The sequence below is a fragment of the Equus quagga genome, chromosome 4 (genome assembly GCF_021613505.1).
Source record: "Equus quagga isolate Etosha38 chromosome 4, UCLA_HA_Equagga_1.0, whole genome shotgun sequence".
NCBI lineage: Eukaryota > Metazoa > Chordata > Mammalia > Perissodactyla > Equidae > Equus > Equus quagga.
Genome location: NC_060270.1, coordinates 41,712,509 through 41,739,597, shown reverse-complemented (window position 1 = coordinate 41,739,597; position 27,089 = coordinate 41,712,509). Strand labels below are relative to the sequence as shown.

Below are 27,089 nucleotides of genomic sequence, written 5' to 3'. Positions count from 1 at the left end.
CTTGTATTTCTATATAATAGCAATGAACAATCCAAAATGAAATTGGAAAACAAAACCACAATAGTATTATATACTTAGAAATAAATTTAACAAAAGATATGCAAAATCTGTACACTGAAACTACAAGATATTGCTGACAGAAATTAAAGAAGACCTAAATTAATTGAGCGATACTGCATGTTCTTGAATTGGAAGACAATATTGTTAGGATGGCAATTCTCATGAAACTGATCTATGGAGTTAGTGTAATTCCAGTCAAACTCTTGTCAGTCTTCGTAGAAATTGACAAGCTGGTTCTAAAATTTATATGGAAATGCAAAGATACAAAATAGCAAAAAAGTTTTTTTAGGTACAAAATCTGAGGACTTACAGTACCTGACTTTTAGACTTGCTATAAAGCCACGCTAGTCAAAATAGTACACTATAAGCACAAGGATAGACATAGAGATGAATGAAAGAAATTTGAGAGTCTGTAAATAGAACCATACTTAATATGATAATTGACTTTTTACAAAGGCACCAAGGTAATTCAAGGGGGAAAGAATAGTCTTTTCAAAAAACGATGCTAGAATAACTAGGTATCCATATGGATGAATAAAAAAAAATCTTAATGTCTTCGCACTAAACCCCAAAATTCATTCAAAATGGATCCTAGGCCTAAACATAAATGCTAAAAACATCATGCTAAATAAAAGAAGCCAGACACAAAAGATTACAGGCTGTATCACTCCTTTGATACAAAATTCTAGAATAAGCAAAACTATAGTGACAGAAAGCAGATTAGTAGTTACCTAGGACCTGGGGTAGAAGTGGAGATTGACGATTTGACTGCAAAGGGAGAAAACTTTTGGGGGTGGGTAATTGAAGTGTTTTGAATTATCAAATTTGGTTTTATTGGTAGTCTTCACAACTGTATACATATACCAAGACTTATGAAACTGAATTTTAAATTATACCCCAAATAAAGCTGAAATAAAAATAATACAGTAATGTAGTTTTAAATTACTACTGAAAGGTTAATAAAAACAGCAGTGTACTACCCCCCTTTCTTCCCATCCTCTCCCCCTAACTTGTCGTGTGTCATTCTTCAGGAAAACCACTTCTGATTATTTTAGCTACTACTCGTATGTACCACCTTGTAATAATGGGGTAACTGCTGTTTCTTGGCCCACCAATATTTAACATCCATTAATTTCCTCCTATAACATGTGATTTTTAACTCTCTTAATACCCTCCTTCATTATCGCATCATCCTGGTATATTTAATTTTTACTGGTTAAATCTACACTTACTGTTTCCATTATTATGACCATATAAATATTGTTCAGTAATGAAGCAAATAGTGCATATGGTTATATCTTTTCTGGTAACAGCTTTTTTGTTTTAATTAAATAATTGCCTCATGTTAGAAATTTGCCTAGTTACCATTGCATCTGAGTTTGTCTTCCCACAGGCTTCAAGCCATCTTTGTAATAACTTTCACCTGTGAGATCATTGGTTTGGTTATTTTCCTAAGATATCCTTCCTAGAGCCTTCAGTTTTTCTTATTTAATGTTGACTGTTCCCTCAGTCTTTCACAGCTGTTGTCGTAAGACTCCTCTTTGCTCTCATCCTGGAAATTCCCTCCACCTGCTTCCTGTGTTGGAGCCTTGATTTCCTGTGCCCTATACCTTCATGGTTTACTGCCTCATTTACAGGAGCATATCCTCTAGTGGCTTCCTGAAAAGAGGTAACTGAGAGGTAAATTTTTTGAGATTTTGGATACCTAAATGTGTCATATTCTACTCCTACAATTATGTGGTATTTTATATGAGTGTGGAATTCTAGGTTGAAAATCATTTTTACTCAGAATTTTTGAAGTATTGCTGTATATCTTTTAGCTTCCAGTTTTGCTTTGAGTGGTCCAGTGCTGTCCTGGTACCTGATCTTTTATTTTTTTCTCTTTGGGAATGATGATCTTCTTTCATGCCTGGTATTCTGAAATTTTATGGAGCCGTACTTTGGTGTGGGTCTTTTTTCATTTATTGTGCTGCGCACTCAGTGGGTCCGTGCTTTCTACAGACTCACATCCTTCAATTCTTGGAAATTTTCTTGCCTTACCTTTTTGATATTTTTTCTTCTCTATTTTCATTGTTCTTTGTGGAATTCCTACAAGTCATATATTAGACTTCCTGGATTGCCTTTTCTAATTTTTTTACCTTTCCCTCCTACTACTCATCTCTTTCTTTTTATTCTGCCTTCTGGAAAATTGCCTTGACTTTAACTTCAAACCTTCACTAGTTTTTTTTTTTTTCAGCTTTTATTCTCTGATTGTTCTTAAGGTTCCTCCTTTCGTCAATGATGCAGTATTTTCTCTTAGAATATTTTAATTAGTTTCTTTGACATTTTCTTCTGTTCTATCATTCTGTTTCTTAGCACTCCTGGTTTTTTTTTTTTTCGTTGGAGACTTTCCTCAAATGCATAAAGATCCTTGGCTGTCATTCATATTTAAAGGACATTAAAAGCTGATTAAAAGCTCTGAGTATGAAGGCAGTGCTCTTGGTCTGTTGGTGGTCTACACTGTAGAAAGTTCGTAATTGTTACAGTCTCTCTCTAGGTTAGTCAGTTTGGGGTCCTTTTCTGGAGAAAATCTAGCATCTCCTGTATGAAGCTGCTGCTGCTATTTCCAGAGTTTTACCAAAGAAAGGGGTTTTGGGTCTCCTTAGACTTTCACATAACCCTCCAGTTTTAGTTTTATCTACTTCTATGTCTAAGTCCAGAGTCTCTTGAGTTTAGGTTTTTTCAGAAACAATGCCTTCTGATTTCTGAAGGATGGGAAGTCATTGACTACGCTAAGTGGAGTTGGAGACCTGGAATTCTGATAGTTCCAGGTATCTTCCAGTCCTGAATCTTTCTGAGGTTCTGTGAGAATTGGCTTGCTTCTTATCTGTAATGACTTAAATTTAATATTCCTCACCTCATTTATCATTCCTTTTTCCCCTCTCTTTATGTATTATGGTTTAGGATTACAGTTTTCTAACTTCATCAAAGAGGATGTTTGTTTTTCTTCTTTTTTAGGAGTGATTGGAGGCACAAAGGTCTTTACTCTGATATTTTGATTTCAGGAGTTCCCCTCCCCCTTTAATAACCACACTGTTCTGTAGCTCTTCCGCTTCCTCCTCGCTGTGTCTGGTGATCTATTCATATTGGTGCCTGCAGATCTGCATCATTCACTTTAATAGCTGTATAGTATTCACAAAATGCTTACTATAATTTATGTAATCATTCCCCTTAATGAATATTTTGGTTGTTTCTAGGTTTTGCTTTCATGAACATTGCTGTAAGGAATATTCTTTAACCTACTTTATGGTAAATTTTTACAAACATATCTCTATAATAAATTCCTAATTGTGGGATTGCATAGTCTAAAAATATGTCATTTTAAATTTTGAATCAGATTGTCAGATTGTCTTCTGGAAAGTTTACATTCCCACCAATAACCTAAGAGTGCTATCTTTGCAATAGAGGGTTTCATCAAGCTTAATTTTTTTTCAATCTGTTAAGTGAAAAATGGGAATGTATCATTGTTTTTATTTGCATTTTTAAATTATTTCCTCAAGCTTATTATCTATCTAAACTTTTTTTCTGCAGACTCTGTATTTGTAATGTTTTCCTATTCATCTTTTTCTTACTGATTTGTCTGAGCTATTTGTAAATCACACACACACACGACAATTAGTCCTCTGTCAAATGTGTTGCAAATATATCTTTCCAGTTTGCCAAATCTTACAATTTGGTTTATGGTACTTCTGCCGGACCAAAATCTTTGACTTTTTAGTCATATTTATTCATCTTTTTCTGTATGGCTTCTTGGTATCATTGCAGTAATAATATAAATGAACCATAGTTTTCCTTTATGTAAACAGTAATCAATTATATAATGGAAGAGAAGAACCCATTCACAAGATTAACAAAAAGATCACTTATCTAGAAATAAACTTAATGTAACCATGGCAGAACTTACATGAAAAAATCTTCCGAAACTCTACTGAGAAGGCAAAGATTTCTTGGAGAGGACCCAAAAGCACTAATCATAAAAGAAAATTAGATAAATAGGACTTTATCAAAATTAAAATTTTTGCTCATCAAAAGACATCAGGAAAATGAATAGACATGCCAGTATTCTCAGTAATTATAAGTGACAAAAAACTTATATCCAGAGTATATAAAGAACCTCTGAAATCAACATTAAAAAAATCAACTACCTAATATAAAAAGGGATAAGACTCAAACAGATATTTCACAGAAGATATACAAATGGCCAATAACCACATGAAAAGATTTTCAGCATTGTTAGTCATCATTAAATGCAAATTAAATGTTTGAATTTCTTTTTGCATATGCATTTTGCATAAAATGTATTAATTTGTAGAGCTCCTACTTCATACCCATTAGAACAGCTAAAATTAAAAAACTGATAGTGTTAAATAGTTATGCTAAAATTAAAAAACTGATAGTGTTAAATAGTTATGAGGATATAGAGCAACTGGAACTCTTGGTTATTGTTGGTAGGAATGCAAAATTGTCAACCACTTTGCAGAACTGGTAGGCAGTTTGTTATAGAGATAAACATAACACTTAGTGAATTCAGACCAGGTTTGATGGTTTGCTAGGAAGACTCAGAAGACTCAGCATGTAGTCATACTCATGGCTGTGGTTTATTACAACTAAAGGATACAAAGCACAGTCAGCAAAGGAGAGGGTGCCTGGGGAGAAATCCAGGGGAGACTAGGCACAAGCTTCCACGGCTCCTCCCTCTCCCAGTGGAGTCACACAAGGTACACTTAATTCCTCCAGCCAGGAGTTGTGAGAGCATGTGTGAAATGTAGCCAGCCAGGAAAGCTCGTTAAACATTCATTGCACAAGCATTGTAGTAGAGGCTGATCCTTGTGCCCAACGCATACCCAAATCCAGAAGGAAAACAGATATTCAACATGACCCATGTTGTTTTCGTAAACAGTTTAGGCACAGTGAGCCAGTCTTATCAGTTAGGGGGTAGGAGTCTGCTCAAAATTTAAGATCCAAGTTCCCAGACACTAATCTAGGGCCAGCTTTGCAAGCAGGTCTTTTTTTTTTTTTTTTTTTGAGGAAGATTAGCCCTGAGCTAACTGCTGCCAATCGTCCTCTTTTTGCTGAGGAAGACTGGCCCTGAGCTAACATCCATGCCCATCTTCCTCTACTGTATATGTGGGACACCTATCACAGCATGGCCTTTGCCAAGCGGTGCCATGTCTGCACCTGGGATCCAAACTGGGGAACCCTGGACTGCTGAGAAGCGGACCGTGCGAACTTAACCACTGTGCCACCAGGCCGGCCCCAAAAGCAGACCTTTTTAAGGATAAGCAGTTAGTCTGCACAGCATACAACCCAGCATTTTACTCCTAAGTATTTACCAAGAGAAATAAAAGTGTATGTCCACTACAACAAAAGCAAAAAAAAACTGATGTAAGAATGTTCCTAGCCAAAATTGGCAACATCCCATATATTCAACAACTGGAGAAGGGATAAACACGTTGTAATATATTTTGAAATACTACTTAGTAATTAAAAAGAACTAATTACTGATACATTAACAGCATAGATAAGTTTCAAAATAGTAAGTTAAGCAGAGAAAGCCAAACACAAAAGAGCATACACTGTGTGATTTGATTTATATGAAGTCAAGAACCAGCAAAACGAATCTACAATTACAGAAATTAGAATGTGACTAGGGGCAGAGAAAGAAGTTCATTGGAAAAGAGCATGGGAAATGTTCTGGGATAATAGAAATGTTCTATATCTCATTTTGTGTGGTGGTTATATGGATGTAAAAAGTCAGAAGTCATCGCACTTAACACTTAAGATATGTGCAGTTCATTGTATGTTAATTATAGTTCAATTAAAAAGTAACTACTGAGGAACATTGGAAAATAGACTTAAATAAGTGGAAGTGCATACTTGGTTAGGAAGAATTTCTTGTAAAAATGTCAGTTCTCCCTAAATTAAAATACATCAAAGTGTTCTCAATCAAAATACCAACAAGTTTTGCTTTGATCTTTGTTTTTGAACTTAACAAAATGATTCTAAAGTTCATCTGGAATTATAAGCCAAGTTTAATGAGACTGAAGGTACTGTAGGGAAAGCATTTGGGCTGAATTTAAAGGAGAAGTATGATTGAAATGGCAACGAATGAGAATAGAGGTGGAAGATAGATCATGGACCCTATTTACAAAGGCAAAGAAAACTGTAAAGGGAAAAGATTGATCCAAAATAAGGTTAGAGCTTGGAGTGTGGAGGAAAAAAGAGTAAGGGCAGAGCATAGTTTTAATGGTGAGGCTTTGAGTTTGGCCTATGTTCTGTAGATAGTAGAGATTCACCATGTTATTTTAATTGAATAGGGGTGTAATTAGATGCATGTTTTAGGTAGCCATTTGTAGTGACACTGTGATAATGAATTGGGGAGGGGAGAAATGGAATAGGTGTGCTTTCAGGGCTTTTTGCCTTAGTTCATACTGCCCTTTTAACCTCCTGTGCCCTTCTCTTTATTCTGTACCTGTCAGAAATCCTTTTCATTCAGTAAGTGCCTCTCCCTTAAATACACACACACACACACACTTTCTCCTGTAATTACTACAGTCTACCTTGTAGATTGTAAAGTGATAGAGGTCGGAACTCTGTCATTCTCACCTTTGTTTATATATATATATATATATGAATCATTTTTGTCCTCTTTTCCATCGCCTGTTCCTTCACTTTCATTGCCAGTGTGTTACAGATGGCAGTGCTTAACGAATGCTTGTTGAATTAAGAGACAAATCAGTGTCCCATATGAGAACTCATTAGGATCTAATGGTCGCAGAGAAGATGGCAAAAAAAAAAGAAAAAAAGTGATGAATTTGAGGTGATTTAATGAATAGTGGTGACATCATGCAAGAGGAGTTGAGAACTCCACAGGTTCTAACCTTGGAGATTGAGAGAGTGATGATGTCATGAAAAATGCCCACGTTTGAGTAATAAGCAGAATAAGAGGTGCCGAGAAAAGAAGCAATAAAAAGAGGCCAGAAAAATGTCATAGAAAGATTATTCTTACTTTTTATTGGGGAAAAACTTTAAATCATTTGTAACATCAATAATTCCTTACCTTTGTAACTTTTAATTATGAAGATTTTTAAGATGCGATATAGCACATGAACCTGAGAACTTTCTAACATTTAACATTATGGAACCATCCACTTTTAGAAGGTTCTGTCTGTATATTCTAGTGATTTTGTAATAGATGCTCAAATAGTGAGGGAGAGGTAGGGGCGTATGAGCCCTTGTGTATGTGTCGATATTTTGTCCTAGGAAAATGACATCCTGACAGGACAAAAGAACAAAAGAGCAGTGCTGAAAATAGCTAGACTAAGGGTTGTTTTTCTGTCACCACATACCAGATATGGAGAGTAGTAAAAGCAGACAGATGGATGGTTCTACTAGTTTTGGAATGTTCGAATAAAGAAAAGAAACATTCTGTTCCTTTGATTCAGAAGAGGAATTTCTAGGCTAAATTACTGGTTTCAGTAATAAGTTTTATATTCTGACCAAAGAAACATTATTTTTTTACCCTGGGAGTAATGACTCATGCTTTTCTCAGAATTCTGCTTTTGTGGAAAGTAAAGTGCAGTCATAAATACAGCACTGTTATTTGAATCTTAGTGCTAATGATACTATTGCAAGTAGACTCGTGATGGGTAAGAACACTAGTATTGTTAAGCCAGTTGTAACAGAGGAACCAAGCACGTTTTAATTAGTCGATTCCTAGAGATATGAAAGCAGATTTTTAAGAAACTAGTAAGCTAATTATTGTGACTTAATTATGCTATAAAAATAGAACCCGTACTTCCATCTTTTTTAAAAAAAATACTTCATCATTTTGAGGGCTTTGTGACAGAATGTAAATTTCTGACTTCCAATATTGACAGTGGAGGTACTTTAAAGAATTTTTTCTGTGCCTTTTTTTCTTATACCCCTCAAAATTGGCATGAAACTGTCAAATTATTATCACATAGACCATAAAGCAACTATCAAATAATAGAGATTATTAGTATTGACTAGATGAAGTTTAAAGGTAAAACTAAAACTGAAACATAAACTTTTCTCTTGCAATTTAAGAAATAGAGATTTGAGTGTTCTCTTTATGTATCATACTAGACGCTCTCACTGGATTTTCACTACGTCAGGATTCTCCATCATGTATCCATCCCTGCGGTAACCTTTATTGGGCACATACGCAGAAGTCTCTGTTCATGTCTCTCTCCAACCTGGGAACTTTCCCTTATCTCTTCACTCTAGCCTTTGCAATTACTCCCTTTCTTGAGGTACTACTCCCTGGTGAAGGTTTAGCTTTTTAGCTCTTCAAGTTCCCTTTTTCAGACTTTCTTATAACTCCCTCTGTGCCTTTGTTTTAATTTCGGCAAAATTAGCTAATGCATCATAATGTGTGAAGCAGTGGGATAATAGTTTACTGACTTATGTTAAATAACCAGTTTAAAAGTTTCTTGTCAGTAGATACATTTTACAAGGAAGCACTTTAACTTATTAAATTATTATAGGGTAATTTATTGTTTAACAGTATGCCTCAGGTGGTCACTGGAGGACATTTTGAGCATCGATGAATAAAAATGGAAGTATTCTACTTACCACTTCTGTTGCTGTTTTTACACAATTACACTCATTTCAGTTTGTCATTCTCATTGCTCTCATTTTAAGATATACTAATTATAATTTCCCAGATACTTAGTACATTGTACTACATCAAGTATAAGTGAACGGTAAATGTTTGAAAGGGCAAAGTAAAGACCAGCTACTAATACTTCTCTGCCATCATTAAATGGATTCTGAAGTACCTTTCACATATTGTATTGGCTAAAAAGATTGATTTTTTTTTTTTTTAAATATCTGTGCTTATGTAACTCCACATTGTTGTTGCTATCACTTGTAGGTCTGCTTCTCTTCCCATCTTGGCTAGGCGATGCTTATACTGAAATTCAGCCACCCTCTTGTGATTGCACTTGTGGGAAATCTGTGTTCCTTTGCTTACCAAACAGCTATCCTGCACTACTTCAAATTTTGCTTTGGTGAAATAGGCCTTTTACCAGAGGTCAAATACTGAAGTATTTTAAATCACTATTAAAGCTTGTCAATAATTACTTGCAGTGGAGTATTACACCATTTAGTGTAATGCTAAAGTATTCTGTTATTGCCAGAAAATGGAGCAAATGGCAAGTGATTACATCAGAATATAATGTTACTGTTTGGTCTTTATCACTGAAAAAGCAATTTTTTAAATCAGATTTCTGCTGTGTTTCATGTCTTTGATCCAGTGTTGTAACATCCCTCATGAAGTGTATTCTTACCTATGGATAGACTTGGCTAGTAGTCACTGAACAAATAATACAATATCTTACATTCTTACAGTTTGAAGAAAATGGAACACATTTGCAGGTAGCTCTGTATGGGTTTATCTGATTAAAACTGGAGAATACTTGTTTTGGCCAATAAATTTGACATATGAAATGAGCAGATAAAGAATAGACATTAAGTTGGGCCAGTCTGGTGGTGCAGCGGTTAGGTTCACATGTTCTGCTGCGGTGGCCTGTGGTCCACCAGTTTGGGTCCCAGGTGCAGACCTACACACCACTTGGCAAGCCATGCTTTGGCAGGCATCCCACATATAAAGTAGAGGAACATGGGCACAGATGTTAGCTCACAGCCAGTCTTCTTCAGCAAAAAGAGGAGGATTGGCGGCAGATGTTAGCTCAGGGCTAATTTCCCCCCCCCGCAAAAAAATAGACATTAAGTGATCAGCTTAAGTGAAATTTAGTGAAATAACATTTTAATGTACTGTACGTTCTATGCTTTCTATTTATTTGTAAGAATACCACTAATATATCAATAGATACGGAGTAAGAGGAAGTACTTGAAATGATTACAATAAGGGCCTCTAAGAAAGAAAATCAGTTCAAGGACAAAGGGTGAGGTTGTGATATTACGGCAAAAGGATAAAAATGGCGAAGGTAGATAAATAACTAGACAAAAATGTCAGGGCCCTAAGTATTGATATGACAACCAAGAATACTCAACACATCTGGAGCCAGATTTTCCCAGTCTAATCTAATCCTGGTTGTATATTACTTTGTAAACTAAAATATGTTTTCTTGACACTGTATTACACTGGTGCTTAATTATGTAATGCATCCATTAGGGGCTTTCCCTTGGGATGAATGAAGCTAAAAGCAAAGTCTTCCTAGTATTTTTGCTAAAAGTTCCTTGGGTAGTACCTGTTCCCACAGAACATACTACTAAAATTGGAGTGACAACAGATAACATGACCCCTGTGCAAGGTTGATACACACAGTCAGAAAGTACTCCGTATTTTTAAGCTAATGTTTTTATTTGATTCACTTACCAGCAGGCTGTTTTCCTGCTACAGAGCAAATTGGTAGAGTTCATTTTTACTTCCTCCTTAGCCTGTCAGTACTGGCAGAATCACCACCACGATCACTGCAGCACAGTCTAGACCTTGTCATTCGATTTTGAAAATACTGTCCTTGCAGCGGCCAGTTACAGCAATGATATATGAATATCTGCATTGTTCATTATTTGTGCATGGTAGTATGTAATCATAGGCACAGACACTATAGCTGCAGTTTTATGACACCTGGCGTCAGGAAATAGGGAAACCTGTCGGACACTATAGACCATAATGGAGCTTTATGATTGGCCTGCTTCCCCCAGATCAGTTTGGCCTTTTGGCAGATAACACAAATCTGTTAAGTTTGGAATGTTGAGTTGGCCAAAAATGAAAAGAATACTCCAAAGCAAAGAGACCTTCTATGAAATATATCTGCATGCAGTTAGGTGAGTATATTGTGTCTGCTAGTGCCCTCAAAGATGCTAGCTCTATCTTTATTAGACTCGACTAGATGGAAAGGTTACTATTTTGGCATTGGGGTTTTTTTTTTCTTTCTCTCTGGACACAAACTACCTGTTCTGTGCAAGGAAGATAGAACTACTGGTTCCACTGAGAAACCTGTAGCTGACCCAGCTTTTGCTTTGTTTATAATGGCAGTATAAAGTTGGTATGTGAAGGTATATTTTCATCATTGTCAAGAAAGACCATAACGTTAATCAGTGATGTACAGACAAGTTCTAATGCATCTAGACACTAGAGGGGTACCACCAGAAGGAGTAATACTTGACTGAGAGTCCCAATAATAACTAAATTATGTCTTCATCCTATGACATAAAGATTAAGGTAGCTGTTCATTCTTGATGAAGAGAGAAAAAGACAAAGGGGAACAGTGTGAAGCAGGTGTTTTCCAAAAGGCCATCCGCTCTCACCCATAGATGCAGTAAACTTGAAAGAAGACTGTGAGGTATTCAAAGCCATGGAAAGGCTTATGAAGGCATTACACTATACCAGGAAGAAACAAAAATAACAGAGGGAAAGCCATCTGATAAACTTCAGGGAGATGTTGTCATTCCTCGTAGCTTATGGAAACATGTTGCCTTCTGCTTATTTATTACATATCTTCAAAAGAACCAAATCAAGTGAGCTGGAAGACACATGCTAGTGTTACCTTTTTCTAGATGTTCTCAATTTAATTAAGATGTTTAATCTAGATGTTCTTAAGCTCTTTAATAAATTTATCTAGCTCTGGTCCCTGGGTGATATAACATAGTCTTTTGTCTCTTCTTTCTCCTTAGATCATTAACAGCCAGGAAATAACTATTTTAGAAATCAGCTAAGTCCAGCATGGTGTTAGCTTCATTAGGGCAAGAAGTTGTTTTTGGTGAAACCCCTAAGCTTTTGAAAGAAGAAGAGTTTTAATACTGACTTTAAGCGGAAAAGGAGAGTGCTTTTATAATTTTTTTCTTAAGTGAACCCATCAATCGAGAAAGGGACAATCAATGGTTGACATCATCTGTGTAATTCCAAGTAATAAATGGATTTTCATGAATTTCATTTGTAAAAGGGAATTACAAGGGACTGTGAGCCCTATTTTTTAGTTATCAGCAGTACTGAGTTTAATGATAAACTTTTACTTGTAAAACGTTAAGCTTTCAGGAGCTTTTCTCTTTATGTTCCATGGGAGCTAAAATTCTTGCTTAGCAGGAAATTGGAATAACATTTCATGATCCCCTCTATATTTTGCATTTCTTTTATAGCAGGCCATGCTTTCTTGCTGGGATGGTCTTTTCATCGATCTCATATTGATTAAGTTTTCATGGAGGCAATCAGGTATATAATTAGGCTTCTACTTTCACTGTATTGTTGAAGTATACTCTTGGTCCTTAAATGTAGATACAGCTGCCAAACTTAAATACCTTAGGGTTTTTTCTCTCTTTATATAAAAGATACTACTTTGTTACCATTTTATGGGGAAATTTATCTCTTTTCTCCTTAAAAAATTACCCTCCACATTATACCAAATTTACTTTAAGTATTGCTTCAGTATCTTACTAAATAAATAATGTAGTGGGGCCAACCCGATGGCGCAGCGGTTAAGTACGCATGTCCCGCTTCTCGGCGGCCTGGGATTCGTCGGTTCGGATCCCCGGTGCAGACATGGCACCGCTTGGCAAGCCATGCTGTGGTAGGCGTCCCACATGTAAAGTGGAGGAAGATGGGCACGGATGTTAGCTCAGGACCAGGCTTCCTCTGCAAAAAAATGAGGACTGGCAGTAGTTAGCTCAGGGCTACTCTTCCTCAAAAAAAAAATAAATAAATAAACAAACAAATAAATAAATAATGTAGTATCTAAATAGTATCTTAGTAAATGTAGGAGATGAGCCGTGTCATTGGTTTTTAGCCCAAAAAGATCATTCCTGCTTATTTCCAATCAATCCAAATATGATTAAAAGGCTTTTTTTTTTTTTTTAATATGAAGAGAAAAATCACTAGTATGGTCTGTTTCGTTTCCCTTCACTTCTAGCTTTTTCTCACTGGTCATTATTGTTTTCAGTGCAAGAGCCAAAAATATTTGTAACCATGACTTTCCATGTTTAGTTCTGTTACTCACTGCAATTTCCCCCCTTTTTTTTGAATAAGAAAACCAATGTAATCTCATGTGTAAACTTAAGTAGATTTTACAAATTATATATGGCATAATTCTAAAATAAGAATTTTTCTATGTATTTCTGTCTGCTTTTTTCTTATGTCTCTTGTTGACCTATGTTTGGTTGTTTTCTCTTGTGTTTTATCATTATTGATATATGGCAGATGTCCATTTGATGCTTACGCTCTGCTGGGAATCCACACACTGAGTCAAACGGATATAGGCCTCATTCTTTAGGAATTTTGTGGTTCAGTAAGAATACAGAGGCAAATATAAAGATGAGGACAGAGACATCTGTACAGATATCAAATATGTAAATAAAATATTCTGCATCAAAAATATGCATAAATATTTTTAAAATAATTTCAAAATAGTAATATCTACCATCTCCTTACAACAAGCCTGAAACAGTAAAGTTCTGGCACCTTTCTGGACACATGGATTTAGAGAGCATTGATCCAATAGATAAAGAGAGAGGGACCCCTTATTGAATTTCCATGCTCCAAGCACTATGCTAAGGATTTTACATGTGTATCTCATTTAATTCTTATAACCTCGCTATGAGGTAGTAACGACATTTATTTACCTTGTGCAAATAGGGAATCTGCCTGAAAATTCACCTCCTGAGGAAGTCTTGGGAATTGCAGAGTTCTCCCTAGGGTCATTAGAACTGAGGATGAGGGAACCATGATCTGAAGGAAAGCAAAAATACTGGTTAGACAATTTCTGCTCCACGCTTAGAACTAGACTAGCTTTGTAGATGTTGTTCTCTTTGCTACTAAATACTGAATAATACCATAGCTGAAAAGATTTGGAGGTTTCCAAAATTTTCCAGGTCACTTGCTTATTCATTTGCTACAAGTATTAAGATGTTAAAGCTCAAGTCACTGGTTAGATTCTCTTTATGAATGTTTAGCTTTGTCCTTTTCTTTGGCCAGAAGGAGAGACCCTTAATCCCATCCACATGTATTACCAATGCTTGCCATTAGTCACAAGGTGGACCGATTAATAAAGAGGAATCGAACAATTAGAGCTACTACTCTTTTCTACTACTAGAAAAACAAGGCAAAATATTAATGTATTTTTCATTTGAAGTATTAGTCATTCTTTTAGTTCTGTATTTTGAAATCTTAATTTATCAAATACTGCCACCTTGATCTGAAAAAGTAAATGGGGTTTCTAGAGTTGCCTGATTTACAATTTACTTCTGACTGCCTGCTGCTTGTTTTATGTGAAGGTATGATAATCTGCCTTGACTCCCTCACAAACAAGAGAAAAGAAGTATTTCCTGGAAAACTGTGTGTCACTGTGGAAGCATTTCTCTTGTTAAACTGTATGATATTATGAAATACCTCTTGTTGTATTTTCCATATTAACTACATTTACCTTTCTTCATAATCCTATTTCTTTAACCTGCACCTCTACCTATTAATATTTAGTTTCCTTTTGAGCTTAAATTTTAAGAAATTTAATTTATCCTATCACACACTAAAATTTGAATTTTTAAAATTCAAATTGGGAAAATTAGTGATTACATATTTTGAGATTTGGTACAATTTACATACCCATGTAAAATAGAAAATTTAAATTCATAATTTATCTAACAATCTAAGACCAAATATTTGTTAATCTATACTTCATTAATGGCTCTTGTGTTTGTTTACCACATTTCTGCTACTCATACTAGATTCTTTTAGCCCACCTTAATAAAGTCCTTGTTCATATTTATGGATAAACAAAAGTCTACACTGGTATAGACATTACTGAGCTAGACTTTACTTGTCAGTATTTCATTATTTTTAAAACTCCGTTAGCACAGACCCTTTCTAAACCCATCTATGGACATCATATTAGGGAACCCTTGTCTTAAATAATGCATTAAATCTCTGAAATGTATTTTGATAACACCTTTCATAGCACTGTGAATTTAATAGTGAAAATGAATTGCATCCCCTACTAAAGGAATTTGAATTTTCTACATACTGATCATGAGAACTTGATTTTCCACCCTGGAGTTAGGGTCTGTCTGAATCACTAAAGGAATGAGTTAAATCTCTTTTCTCATGGTCAGCTTGTAAAGGTCAGTGAAGGACAGCACTTTGAAAAATAGATAATATGCATCCTTCCAGAGCTAGTGTATATTACAGCTGTCCCTTTGGACTCACTCCAACAGCTCAGTGACTCTTAGAGGAAGAAAGTTTGAGAGGCCCTAACTGGGGCTCAGGAAAATTGTACTGGAAGGCACTTGCTTCCCATGCATAGCCACTGCTGTGCAGTTTGTTTAAAATGATGCTTCTCATACCTCAAGTTCATTTGGTCTCTCAGGGCTTTTGATTTTCCTTTGTAAGATGTCTTCATCCATCTCTTTCTTGCTGTTACTGTTGCTGCATTTCTTTGTTCAGGCCTTTGTTGCATTTTCCCTGGGATAATTTCAACAATTTAGTTTTCCTACTTACACCACTATGCTCTAGGACTATAGTGACCCAGAAAAAGGCCCTATCCTAGAAAAGTTCAGTCTAGCAGGAAGTCAACTATGGATGTAGATAATTTTAATGAGTGTATTAAGGTAGAATTGTAGAAATCCATCCTTTTTTGTTTACTTCCTTGTTCTGGTATTAAAATTACAGTTGAAATTTACTGTGTTTGGGCAGGAGGCACTGAAAGTCTTGTGGTTCTTAGAAAGCCTGAACCTGCATTTATTTCTTGGTGAGGGTTGGTCTGCATTAGCACTCCAAGTGGGGAATATATTGCTCAGCAGGAGTAAAGACACCTTTCAGGATGAAATAAGCAGCAGAAATGAACAGTAGAAAATAGCCTCAGCCTCTCCATTGTTGCTTGACTTATTAGTGGAAAGTTTCTTAATTCATTGGGCAGTTCAATATTTTGAAAATTTTACGTGCACTCTTTCAGTCCAAGAAGACAATGACATTTTGAGAATTTGTTTTTCAACTCTTGAATTGAAAGCCTTTCTCCACTTCTGTTAATTACACTGGTATTTCCAGATTTCATCATTTAGGGCAAGGGTATGGCCCAAACTATGGCCCAAAGAAGATGACGGTAAACTCTCTCTCTTGAATTATGGTTAAAGGAATTTGGGGTAAAAAGACCTAGGGAAAATTCCAGTAGCTGTCGAGTATGTGGAGAGATGGAGAAGGCAAAACGAATGGAATGAAGAAGTTTAGGAAAAACAATGTTTAGGGATAAATTTACAAGTGCTCCACAAAAACTTCTGTGTTAGGTAGTGAGCTCCCAACAGTGAAAATATCCGAGTAAGTGACTTCTGAGATACTTTCCTATTCATGATTTTAACTTAACTGGCTTAAAATTAATGCTTTTTTCTTTTTAAAGGACTTAAAAGTGTAAGATTCTGATTACAAAGACAGGGTTGGGGATGACTTATTAACCAATGTGCATTTAGAAAATTCTCCAGTTGATATCAGATAATTCTGATACCATATCAGAGGTCAGCAAACTTTTTCTGCAAAGGGCAAGATAGTAAATATTTTAGGTTTTGCAGTCCACGTGGTCTCCATAGCACCTTCTCAGTGCTGCTGCTGTAGTACGAAAGCAGCATTAACAATATGTAAACAGTTTATTGGCTGTGTTCCAATTAAATTTTATTTATGAAAGAAAGTGGTGAGCTGGATTTGGCCTGTGGGTGGGCCGTAGTTTGACTACCCTTGCCTTAAATGATGAAATCTGGAAATACCATTCTAATTAATGGAAGTGGAAAAAGGCTTTCAATTCAAGAGTTGAAAAACAAATTGTCAAAATGTCATTGTCTTCTTGGACTGAAAGAGTGCACATAAAATATTCAAAATATTGAATTGCCCAATGAATTAAGAAAACTTCCACTATAAAGTCAAGTGACAATGGAGAGGCTGAGGCTATTTTCTACTGTTCATTTCTGCTGCTTATTTCATCCTGAAAGGTGTCTTTACTCCTGATGAGCAGACCATCCCCCCTCCTTGGGCTGCTAATGCAGACCAACCCTCATCAAGAAATAAATGCAGGTTCAGGCCTTCTAAGAACCAAAAGACTTTCAGTGCCTACTGCCCAAACACAGTAAATTTTAACAATTTTAATACCAGAACAAGGAAGTAAACAAAAATCTCTGATGAACAAGGCATCTGTTTACATATTTTGTGCTCCTAAGCTCATACGGCAGAGGTTCTCATAATATCATTGGTCTCTTGGCCCTTAGTTTACAGACTGTTATAAAATGGTGGTCAAGTGTTGTTGCTGACTACTAGAAATGAATAACAGAAGAAGAGAAGGCTGCTGTCATCAGGCAGGCTGGCCACAGCTGAGAAGTGACCACTGACTGCTAGAAAACAAGGGATGGAGCATTTTAAAAAGCACTATCTCCACCCTGGGGTCGTTGGTTTAGGGCCAGAAATACCCTCAGACTCCTCAATAATACTCAAGAGACTTCTACATTGTGTTTTAGTATAGCACAGGATTTGGTTTTATAATGAGGATGTAGCTCCTCAAGAAAAGGGTAAATTATGAATTATATAGACTCTTTTAAGAAAACAGCACCACCCAATTGAAATAACTTATCATTAAATATATAAAAAATTAGGGTAGGCAAAACCAACTTATTTCCTAAGACTTCTGAATAGTTGTGATTTGTCAGTGTATGAATATTTAGTCCTCCCATTCTGAACTCAGAAACACAATAGAGTAGTTCCTTGACTCTTCAAGTGTTTTATTTTTGGCAAATATATTTTTGTGACCTCAAACCTGTAAATTGCAGAGATTTGTATTTTAAATATTAACTTTATAGTGATTTATTCCCCTGTATTGCTTTTCAAATAACTTCTTTTTCTTTGTAAATAGATTATGCACTTAAGATTGGGTAATTCCCCCTTCTTTATCAACATTTAATTTTTTTTCTCTAGTGTAAAGGCACTTTTATTTAAGATGTTATGTACTCTGATTTCTTACCTTTGGGGATTTCTCCAAATTGGGGGAATTAAGAAGATATAGTTTTTATACCTTTGTTTAATGTTTGATTATATCCTGTATTTGGAAAGCAAATTTTTAAAGAAATCTGAATTTTAAAATTGAGAAAAAATGTCATGTTATTCTTTTGCTCACAATAGTTCAGACTCCCTTTTACTTACAGTGTACTACATAAAATTTAAACTCCCTAGCATGGAGTCTGTCCACCTCTCTGGCCCCAGCCTGCCTCTCACCCTCCTTCCTTATCACACACCCTGCCTGTTCCCATGTACTTCAGACTCAAGTAATAAAAGACAACTTGTGTTGCTGGTAACAGGCTGCGTTCTTTCATGGTCTGTGACTTTACACACACATTCTTGTGGCAGTCTAAACCACCCTCCTCATCTAGCTCTCCCCTGTCTAAGCTACCCCTTCTCTCTGAAATCCTGACTAATCCATAATATTCTACTTAAACTTTACCTCTCTGATGCCTTCCTTAACCTCTTCAGGCAGTTGGATATTTCCTGTGACTTTTCTAGGTTTATATTCTGTCTTATAACAATTTTCCATTGTTAAAGTTGTTCCTGCATCTTCTCTTTCCCCAGTTAGCTGTGAGTCCCTCAACAACTGAAGGGAAAGCATCTTATTTACCTTGTTTTCACAGCATATTCAATCTAGGGCCTGGCAGAAGCAGATATTTCTCCAAAACAAAGGATAGCAGGGGATTCTTCACACCTAAGCTGTAGATACCTTACCATTGAAATAGGAATATTAGGAGTCTGGAGAACTAGAAGCAGCTGCAAGAGTACCAACATCCTAGCCGCTCAGTACAGTTCTAGAGTTGGTGAGCCTTGCATTACCAAGGCTACCTTCAAGTTTCAGCACTTGAAACTGGCACTTCTTTATGAAGCTCCTTATTTACTTAGCTCCCTCTATAAAAGAACCTAAACCCCTTTTTCCCATCCCTCTCTGGTGCCCGTCCTGGATAATTCATAATAGCTTGAAAAGATAATATGGGTATAATTTACAGGTTTATTATTAAAATTTAACATTTATTGAGCACTTCTGTATGCCCGTTTCTTGGCTTACCTGTTTTTCATGTATTACCTCATCTAATACTACAATCTGATGAAGTGTGTATATGCCATTATCTCAACTTAACAAGTGGGGGTAAAAAATGAGCTTCCCTGAGATGAATTAAACTGCTCAAGGCCACACAACTTTATGGCAGCCAGAATTTGAATCCATTCTCTTATTCACCACCAATGGATATTACCTGGCCAGATCTGAAACCCAAATAGCGACATGACTGTAATGTGCACTTTGAAATCCTCTAGGCCTGGATTCAAAATCCATATCTAACATTTACTGGTAGTGAATAACTTTACTTCTCTGACCTTCAGTTTCCTCATATGTAAAATTGTAATACCTACCCCAGAAGGGTTATTGCCTGCCTAAGCGCATGGTGTATGCTAAATAGCAAATGTTAGCGCCATTCGCCTCTTCTACACTTCTGTCCGTGTGAGCTCTGAAGTAGTGGTTTGTACAGAATAAGGCCTGGCATAAGGTGACAAAGAAGAAAAGGTAGCATCCTTTCTCTTTTGTATAGTACTACCATGAATGTCAACCAGTGCCTGCCTTCCAGGATCTCCAAGTATTTATGGCTATGATCATATTTAGTCTCTTAATGAGAAGGGTATATCTTGAGTGGTTGATAGTTGTTAATTGCCCATAAATATACTATAGTAGAATAAGGATTGGGATCAGTGATCTGTCTACTGTACTAGACTTCTCTTTTGCTAATTCTTTGGGAACATATGAGACTCTGTGGGTTGTTATTTATTATATAAAATAGTTGCCCCCATGATTCTATAAAATAGACCTGTTAGCGCCATTCAACAAAGAAAACTGTAAACACAGCTGCTGTTTTGGTGTGGCTTGTGGTTTGGTTTTGTTTTCATTTGAACTTTTTTATGCAGGCAGATCATCATTTAAGAGTCATCATTTGGCATTTTCCCTTGCATTCTTTAAATTTTTTTTGTATTTTTTTTAAAGCTTAGCTCAAGTCACTTCTATAATTATGCACACAGATTGATCCATCTGGTCTTTTTACCAGCCAATGAATTTTCTTTTAAAAGTATAGGAAATAGGATAATTATATTTTAAATCCTATAACTTCAGTAGGTCTCTTTTAGAAATTTGAAGACAAATATTTTCAACTATTAAAAAATAATTTTATATACTTTATTATCTTCCATTTGATTTCTGTATTTTCAGAGTAGAGGGAGGGCTTGAAATTTTTGCTCTTTCTACTTCTCACCTTCTTCCTATAACTCCGAAAGCATACACTTGTTTGCAACTGAGATTTGGTACAGCAGAAATGTCTCATCAAACTAGGCCCTATTGTTCTCTGTAGGTCACACTGGCTGTGAGGTTAAAGATGAATTGCAGGGGGAAAACATAGATGCAGGGGGACCATTCAGGCCTTTGCAGTGGTCCTGACAAGAAATACCAGTGGCCTGAGCTACGGTAATGAGAATGGTAGTGAAGGAGTGTAGACAGATTCAAGAGATGGAGTTAACAAAATTTGTTGATAAATTAGATGTTGATAGGTATGACATAGGGGAGGCAGACATGGCAGGTTTCTGGATTAGATACATCGTGCTCCTTGCCTCTTTCTCATTATGTTTGTTCAACTCCTGCTTAACCTTAAAGAATTCAGTGTATATGTTAACCCCGTGTATATGTGGAAGACCTTCCCACTCCACCTTCCACTGACTTAGGTGACCACACTATGTGCTTTTATAGCACCTGGCACTTCTCCATGAGAGCATTTTTTTCTGTTTTGTACCTGTGAATATAATTACCTCACATCCATCGTACACATAATCTTCACATTCTTGACTTTGTCTTGTGAGGGCAAGGGCCACGTCTGTCTTATTCATCATTATATTCCCAGCACCTAACATGGTCCTGGGAACAGCAATACACTTTTGGTGAATAAACAAAGTGTTATTTATTGCTGTTGTCCACGGTGCCTGTTAGAGTAATCAAATATAGTAAGTTATCTGGGCTTTTTTGATTCATTTCTCTAGCTTAACTTTCATTTATTTTTTATTTCCTTAATATCTTTCACTTTACCTTTTCTTATACCTTTACAGTTTAGCTTACTGAATAAAAGAAAATTTAAACATAAACAGCAAGAAATAGATTTGTGTGTTGTGGGTTTTGACAGTATCTTCTAAAAGAACCCCTAGATGGTTGACATCTAAAAAAATGAGGGCTTCAAATCATAATAGTACTTAATATATTTTAAAATATCACAAGTGCTTAACACAGTTGGTTGGAACATTGTACTGACAAAGAGAGTCAATGGGTGTGTGTTCAATTTATTTTAATCAGAAGTATTAGGACTGGGTTATTTGATGAAGTAGATGAATCATTGCAAATTCATCATACCTCAAGGAAAATGTATTGATAACACTTTATATTATAGTGAATATATACCTAAATTATATTTAAAAACAGAATGGTCTAAGATATCACTTAGTAATCAATACAAAAAAGGAAATTGCAAAGATTGATTTAAGAAGAAAAAAAGTCTAAGCCATGTAATTTCTCATTAGCACAGGGTGGAGGTAGGGGGTGAAAAAGGAAAAGGCTCTGACTTCTCTACCCTCTACTCATCTTTAAAATGAAAGCAATAGATCCGTGATCTAAAAGATCCTTTCCAGCCCAAATTCAATTGCTGCATAAAATATAAGAGAATATATGATGGGAATTTTGCTTTCAGTTACAACTTACTGTTTATTCTTCCCAAAGCCTCAGCTGTGCCTTGGTAAGACCTGACTTAAAAAATCCACTCGAATAAAATGTTTTTTTGTTCAATGACTTTATTAAACATAATTAAACACAAATGGTTTTTCTGATTTCTGCTTTGGAATCAATTCTTTCAGCCTAATTTGGAACAACAGTCTCTTTCAAAATGTTTAAGATGGATTACTATTACCTACCTTAATCAATTCAAGCTACAGAAAATGAATTTTTACACTTAGTTGTGCCATAAATTTATTCTTCTATGGTTGTTTCTGTTTTAACATGTGTTTTCTTTCTTTGGTTTAGATTTCTGCTTTGGGACAGCCACGCAACTAATTCCTTAAAGCAGTTTTATATGTAAAACTTGTAAAGGATCAGAACAATGCCTCCAAGACCATCATCAGGTGAACTGTGGGGCATCCACTTGATGCCCCCGAGAATCCTAGTAGAATGTTTACTACCAAATGGAATGATAGTGACTTTAGAATGCCTCCGTGAGGCCACATTAATAACTATAAAGCATGAACTATTTAAAGAAGCGAGAAAATACCCTCTCCATCAACTTCTTCAAGATGAATCTTCTTACATTTTCGTAAGTGTTACCCAAGAAGCAGAAAGGGAAGAATTTTTTGATGAAACAAGAAGACTTTGTGACCTTCGGCTTTTTCAACCCTTTTTAAAAGTTATTGAACCAGTAGGCAACCGTGAAGAAAAGATCCTCAATCGAGAAATTGGTATGATACAATTTTCAACTAAATGGCATTGTCATCCTATTCTAAATGCACATAACTATGAAACGTAACTATTTTCTTTTTACTAAAGTATTTCTCTCTGAATCAGTTAATTACTTTTGTAATCTTAAATAAATAGATTTCAAAATAAACATCATTACAAATCAAAGTATTTTTTGACTCTTGGACCAAGGAGCTATTTTTAACACCTTGATATTATTCTATAAAGCTTTCTTTAAGAAGTGTCATTTGTAGAGATGACTTAGATTTGTTATATCCCAGTTTTTTTATTATTAAAAAATTAATTGGTATGGATAGTGTTTGGTGCCTTTGCTCCAAATTGCTATGTTTTATATATTAAAAATATTTGAGTCCTTGGCAACTCTTACTATATGTATTCATCAAAAATTTTTTTAACCTGGAAAAACTTATCTACTCTGTTGTGATCTTTCAAACCTACCAAGTTCCCTATTTGTAAGAAACATGTTCGTACTGTGTTAATATAATGTTCTGTATATAATTTTTTTAAGGCTTTGCTATTGGTATGCCAGTGTGTGAATTTGATATGGTTAAAGATCCAGAAGTGCAGGACTTCCGAAGAAATATTCTCAATGTTTGTAAAGAAGCTGTGGATCTTAGGGATCTTAATTCACCTCATAGTAGAGCAATGTATGTCTACCCTCCAAATGTAGAATCTTCACCAGAACTGCCAAAGCACATATATAATAAATTAGATAAAGGTAAGAAAATTGTCCGTCTACCATAATTGGTCACTGTACTGAAAACTACTATCTGTGCTATATTTTTGTACAGTCTTTTTATCCCAGCTAGATGATAAAGCTTCTTGGAGGCAGGGACTGCTTATACTGACAAGATATAGTTGAGTGCCAAGTACACAACTTGTGTGCAATCAGTATTTATTGATTGAATGAATTGTGTACATATGGTGCTGATCTCTTGGTGAATTGTTTATCTCAGAATAAAACTAAAGAACTTTGAGTTTGAAATTCAATATTACAGAATTACAGCTGATTATCTTTATATAAATAAAAACAAATATAAATAAAAACATTTTATGAAGTTTTGGAAAAATTTTACACATTCTTGTTATATACAAAGAAAAAATAAATTTCTTTATCTTAATGTTAAATGCAATAATCAAATCTGGTCATAATGAGTGATATAGGTTGACTTTTGACAATGTATCAATTTCTAGAATTAAGTGGACATGAAAATAAAAAACTATACTGTTTTGGAAATGAAAACATCATTGTATCAGATAAATATCTGTATTTTTCAGAATAACAGTGAAGGTTTCAATTCAAAGTTATAGAATATTATTAACTCTTACACACTATTAAATATAAAATTCCATTAGTAGAACAAGTTAAGCCATCTTACTACTATTTCACTCGTATTATTCAAAGTAGTTTGATGCAGTGTAACAAAGATCTTTATTTGAAATTCTTTTCTAGCAAATTTTTAAAAGTGGAATGTTCTTTGCATTTTCTCCCAACATTCTTTATGAAAATTTTCTAGCATGTAGAAAAGTTAAAAGAATTGTACTGTGAACATCAAGACCACAGTAACATAGTTTTAATCTTTTCATTTTCATCACATTTTTTATTGTCCCCTGGCTTAATTAATCTTAAAAGGGAAAAATTGGAAAATTCGTCTTCTTCCTCTTCCTCCCCCATCTCCTCTCTCATTCTGAGTCAGCATCTTTCTTTAAGTCTCCGTGATTCTTTCCCATAGTTACCAAAAACTCTTCTACTTTGGTGCTGTTGGAGCTTTGATACCATCATGAATCTCTCTTCACAAGGGTTGTATCCATGAAGTATGTCATGCATTTTAGAATGGAAACTAGCTTGTCTCAGGTCCTTGTGACCCACTAGTCACAGTTTTGCGTGCTTGCCGTAAAACATGAGATTTGAGCATAGTCTGGCAGCCCTATCAGATCTGAAGATTTGCTGTTTCTACCTGATACTTACCTCTATTTAATTGGATTGATTATAAACCATTTCTGATTATGGTTAGAGTAATGGTAGTGCATACTTTTTGAAATATGTCTCTTAAAAAATGAAATATATGTGATGATGGCATCTTTTATTGTTTTCCTGTTATAGGGCAAATAATAGTGGTGATTTGGGTAATAGTTTCTCCAAATAATGACAAGCAAAAGTATACTCTGAAAATCAACCATGACTGTGTGCCAGAACAAGTAATTGCTGAAGCAATCAGGAAAAAAACTCGAAGTATGTTGCTATCATCTGAACAACTAAAACTCTGTGTTTTAGAATATCAGGGCAAGTATATTTTAAAAGTGTGTGGATGTGATGAATACTTCTTAGAAAAATATCCTCTCAGTCAATATAAGGTGAGTAAAAGTTTCAAAAATATTAAATTTAAAAAGTAATTACATTGGGGACTAGTATCTGTATTTTTAGGACATACTTTCTGAAAATTAAATAATATTAGTAATTAGCGTTCGTAAGTTTATTTTTTATACTATATTTAATGAGAGATTGATGATGAATTTAATTTGAGAGAACAGATGCTGTTCTTCCTTGAGATTTTATGTAGTTAATATTTGAGGATCTAACTGTACATATGTGGATAAGCTGATTAATGTTTTTGTAATTGTAATAATAGTTATATCATTATTCAGATACAAACATTTGATATGATGACTGTTTAATTGTGCCATGAGGTAAGAGATGATTATGTTTCAGGTATTCTGCATGCAAAAAATGCATCACATGCTTTTCTGGATAGCTCCAGTTCTATAGTGGAAACACTTTTATTAGCCCATAGGAATTTTAAATAATATAGAACTTGCACAGAAGACTTCTCATGTGCCTAACTTTTTTAAAAGGGGATTTTTGTATTCATTTGAATATGCAACATGCGAAATAAAGTCATTGTGCCCCTTGTCAAAAAAAAATGTTAGCAGTTACACTAACCCCAAAATATGGGGTATTTCATAGTTTTTATTCCGTCTCAAGCATTGGCACTAGAAGGAATTAAAATAGACATTTCCAACAATCCATGATGTACTGTTAATTAATATGTACTGTTAATACTTCCTACTGTCTATTGCTATCATTAAATAAATACTATAAGAAGTAGCTATATTTGTAGCAAGCATATGCCGAGTACTGATTTTACAATACCAAGCAAGACACGGTTCTGGCCTTTGGGTTGCTTACAGTCTAGTGGGGCTTTGGGGTAGGAAGATATGCTATTATAATATGTATACAGTAGAACTTATATTAAAAATCTCTATCCTAACTACCATTTCTAAGTTGAAACCAAGGCAGTTTAATATATTTTTTTAAATATATCATATAATTTTATGAGTCTCCTCTGTGTGTTTTGTTTTGTTTTTTAACAAAACAAATATTTCTCAAAAATCTTGGAACAGAAGAGCAAGTGGGCAGCAACCCTTGGATTTGACATCAATATGATTTAATAGATTGAATGACTTAAATGCTCTTGCTTTTCCTTTAACAAGTACAGTGTTTCCATGAGTATCCTCTGATCTTTGTTTTTAATTTCCTTTTTTTTCTTTGCTTCTAGTTAAAGGTACAACTGTAGTATCAGAAGCCAGACCTTTTTTTTTCTTTCATGCAGTTTCTATTCCATGAGGTGCTTGGTTGAGCCTGTGCTGTAACTAACTCCCAAATGTTAGTATTTTAAATGTTATAAATATAACAACTGCTAAGAAATGTGGTCTATAATGTTTGATTGTTTTTATCACCTTTGCAAATTAGTGTGTAAATTCTCTCATCATACTCATATGTTGCTTTTAAAATGTAAAACTTTACAAGAAACGGCTTCTCCCCTGCCCCCTTAATCTCTTACAGTATATAAGAAGCTGTATAATGCTTGGGAGGATGCCCAATTTGATGTTGATGGCTAAAGAAAGCCTTTACTCTCAACTGCCAATGGACTGTTTTACAATGCCATCTTATTCCAGACGCATCTCCACAGCTACACCATATATGAATGGAGAAACATCTACAAAATCCCTTTGGGTTATAAATAGTGCACTCAGAATAAAAATTCTTTGTGCAACCTATGTGAATGTAAATATTCGAGACATTGACAAGGTAAGGTCAAGTGTTGACACTCATTATTTTATATAAATTATTTTATATAAACCTTTTTTCATTGGACTATATAATAATTTGTTGACCTGTAGTATATTTTCAGATGGCTAGAAAACCACTCATCTACGTTAGCTGTTACACAGCTTACAGTCCTTTGTCTGTAATTCTAGTATCCCTAATCTAATATTCTCATAATTCTAATATCTATAATTCTAAGCTCTTAAAATCAGAAGTTTTACAGAATTCATTTGGCAGCAAAGCCTGACCCAACCCGTAGCAAAGTTTTTTATAATCTTTATTTATCCCACTTAGTGTAAATCTTCATGTGTTTTGTTGCAGAAATTTTAACGTCTCTATGGAGTGCT

At 35.1% G+C, this 27,089-nt stretch overlaps 1 protein-coding gene and 1 pseudogene across 2 annotated transcripts in view; both read left to right on the top strand.

Annotated features, from left to right (window-relative positions):
- PIK3CA (phosphatidylinositol-4,5-bisphosphate 3-kinase catalytic subunit alpha) overlaps window positions 1-27,089 on the top strand; it is a 73,138-nt gene that overhangs the window by 19,468 nt on the left and 26,581 nt on the right. For both annotated transcript variants that reach the window (XM_046659096.1, XM_046659094.1), the window contains exons 2-5: window positions 22,188-22,615; window positions 23,143-23,352; window positions 24,739-24,989; window positions 26,479-26,724. In XM_046659096.1, coding sequence (XP_046515052.1) covers window positions 22,264-22,615; window positions 23,143-23,352; window positions 24,739-24,989; window positions 26,479-26,724 — 1,059 coding nt within the window. In that variant the 5' untranslated portion in view covers window positions 22,188-22,263. The remainder of the gene's footprint in view (window positions 1-22,187; window positions 22,616-23,142; window positions 23,353-24,738; window positions 24,990-26,478; window positions 26,725-27,089) is intronic.
- LOC124238786 (uncharacterized) lies at window positions 10,339-10,436 on the top strand (annotated as a pseudogene).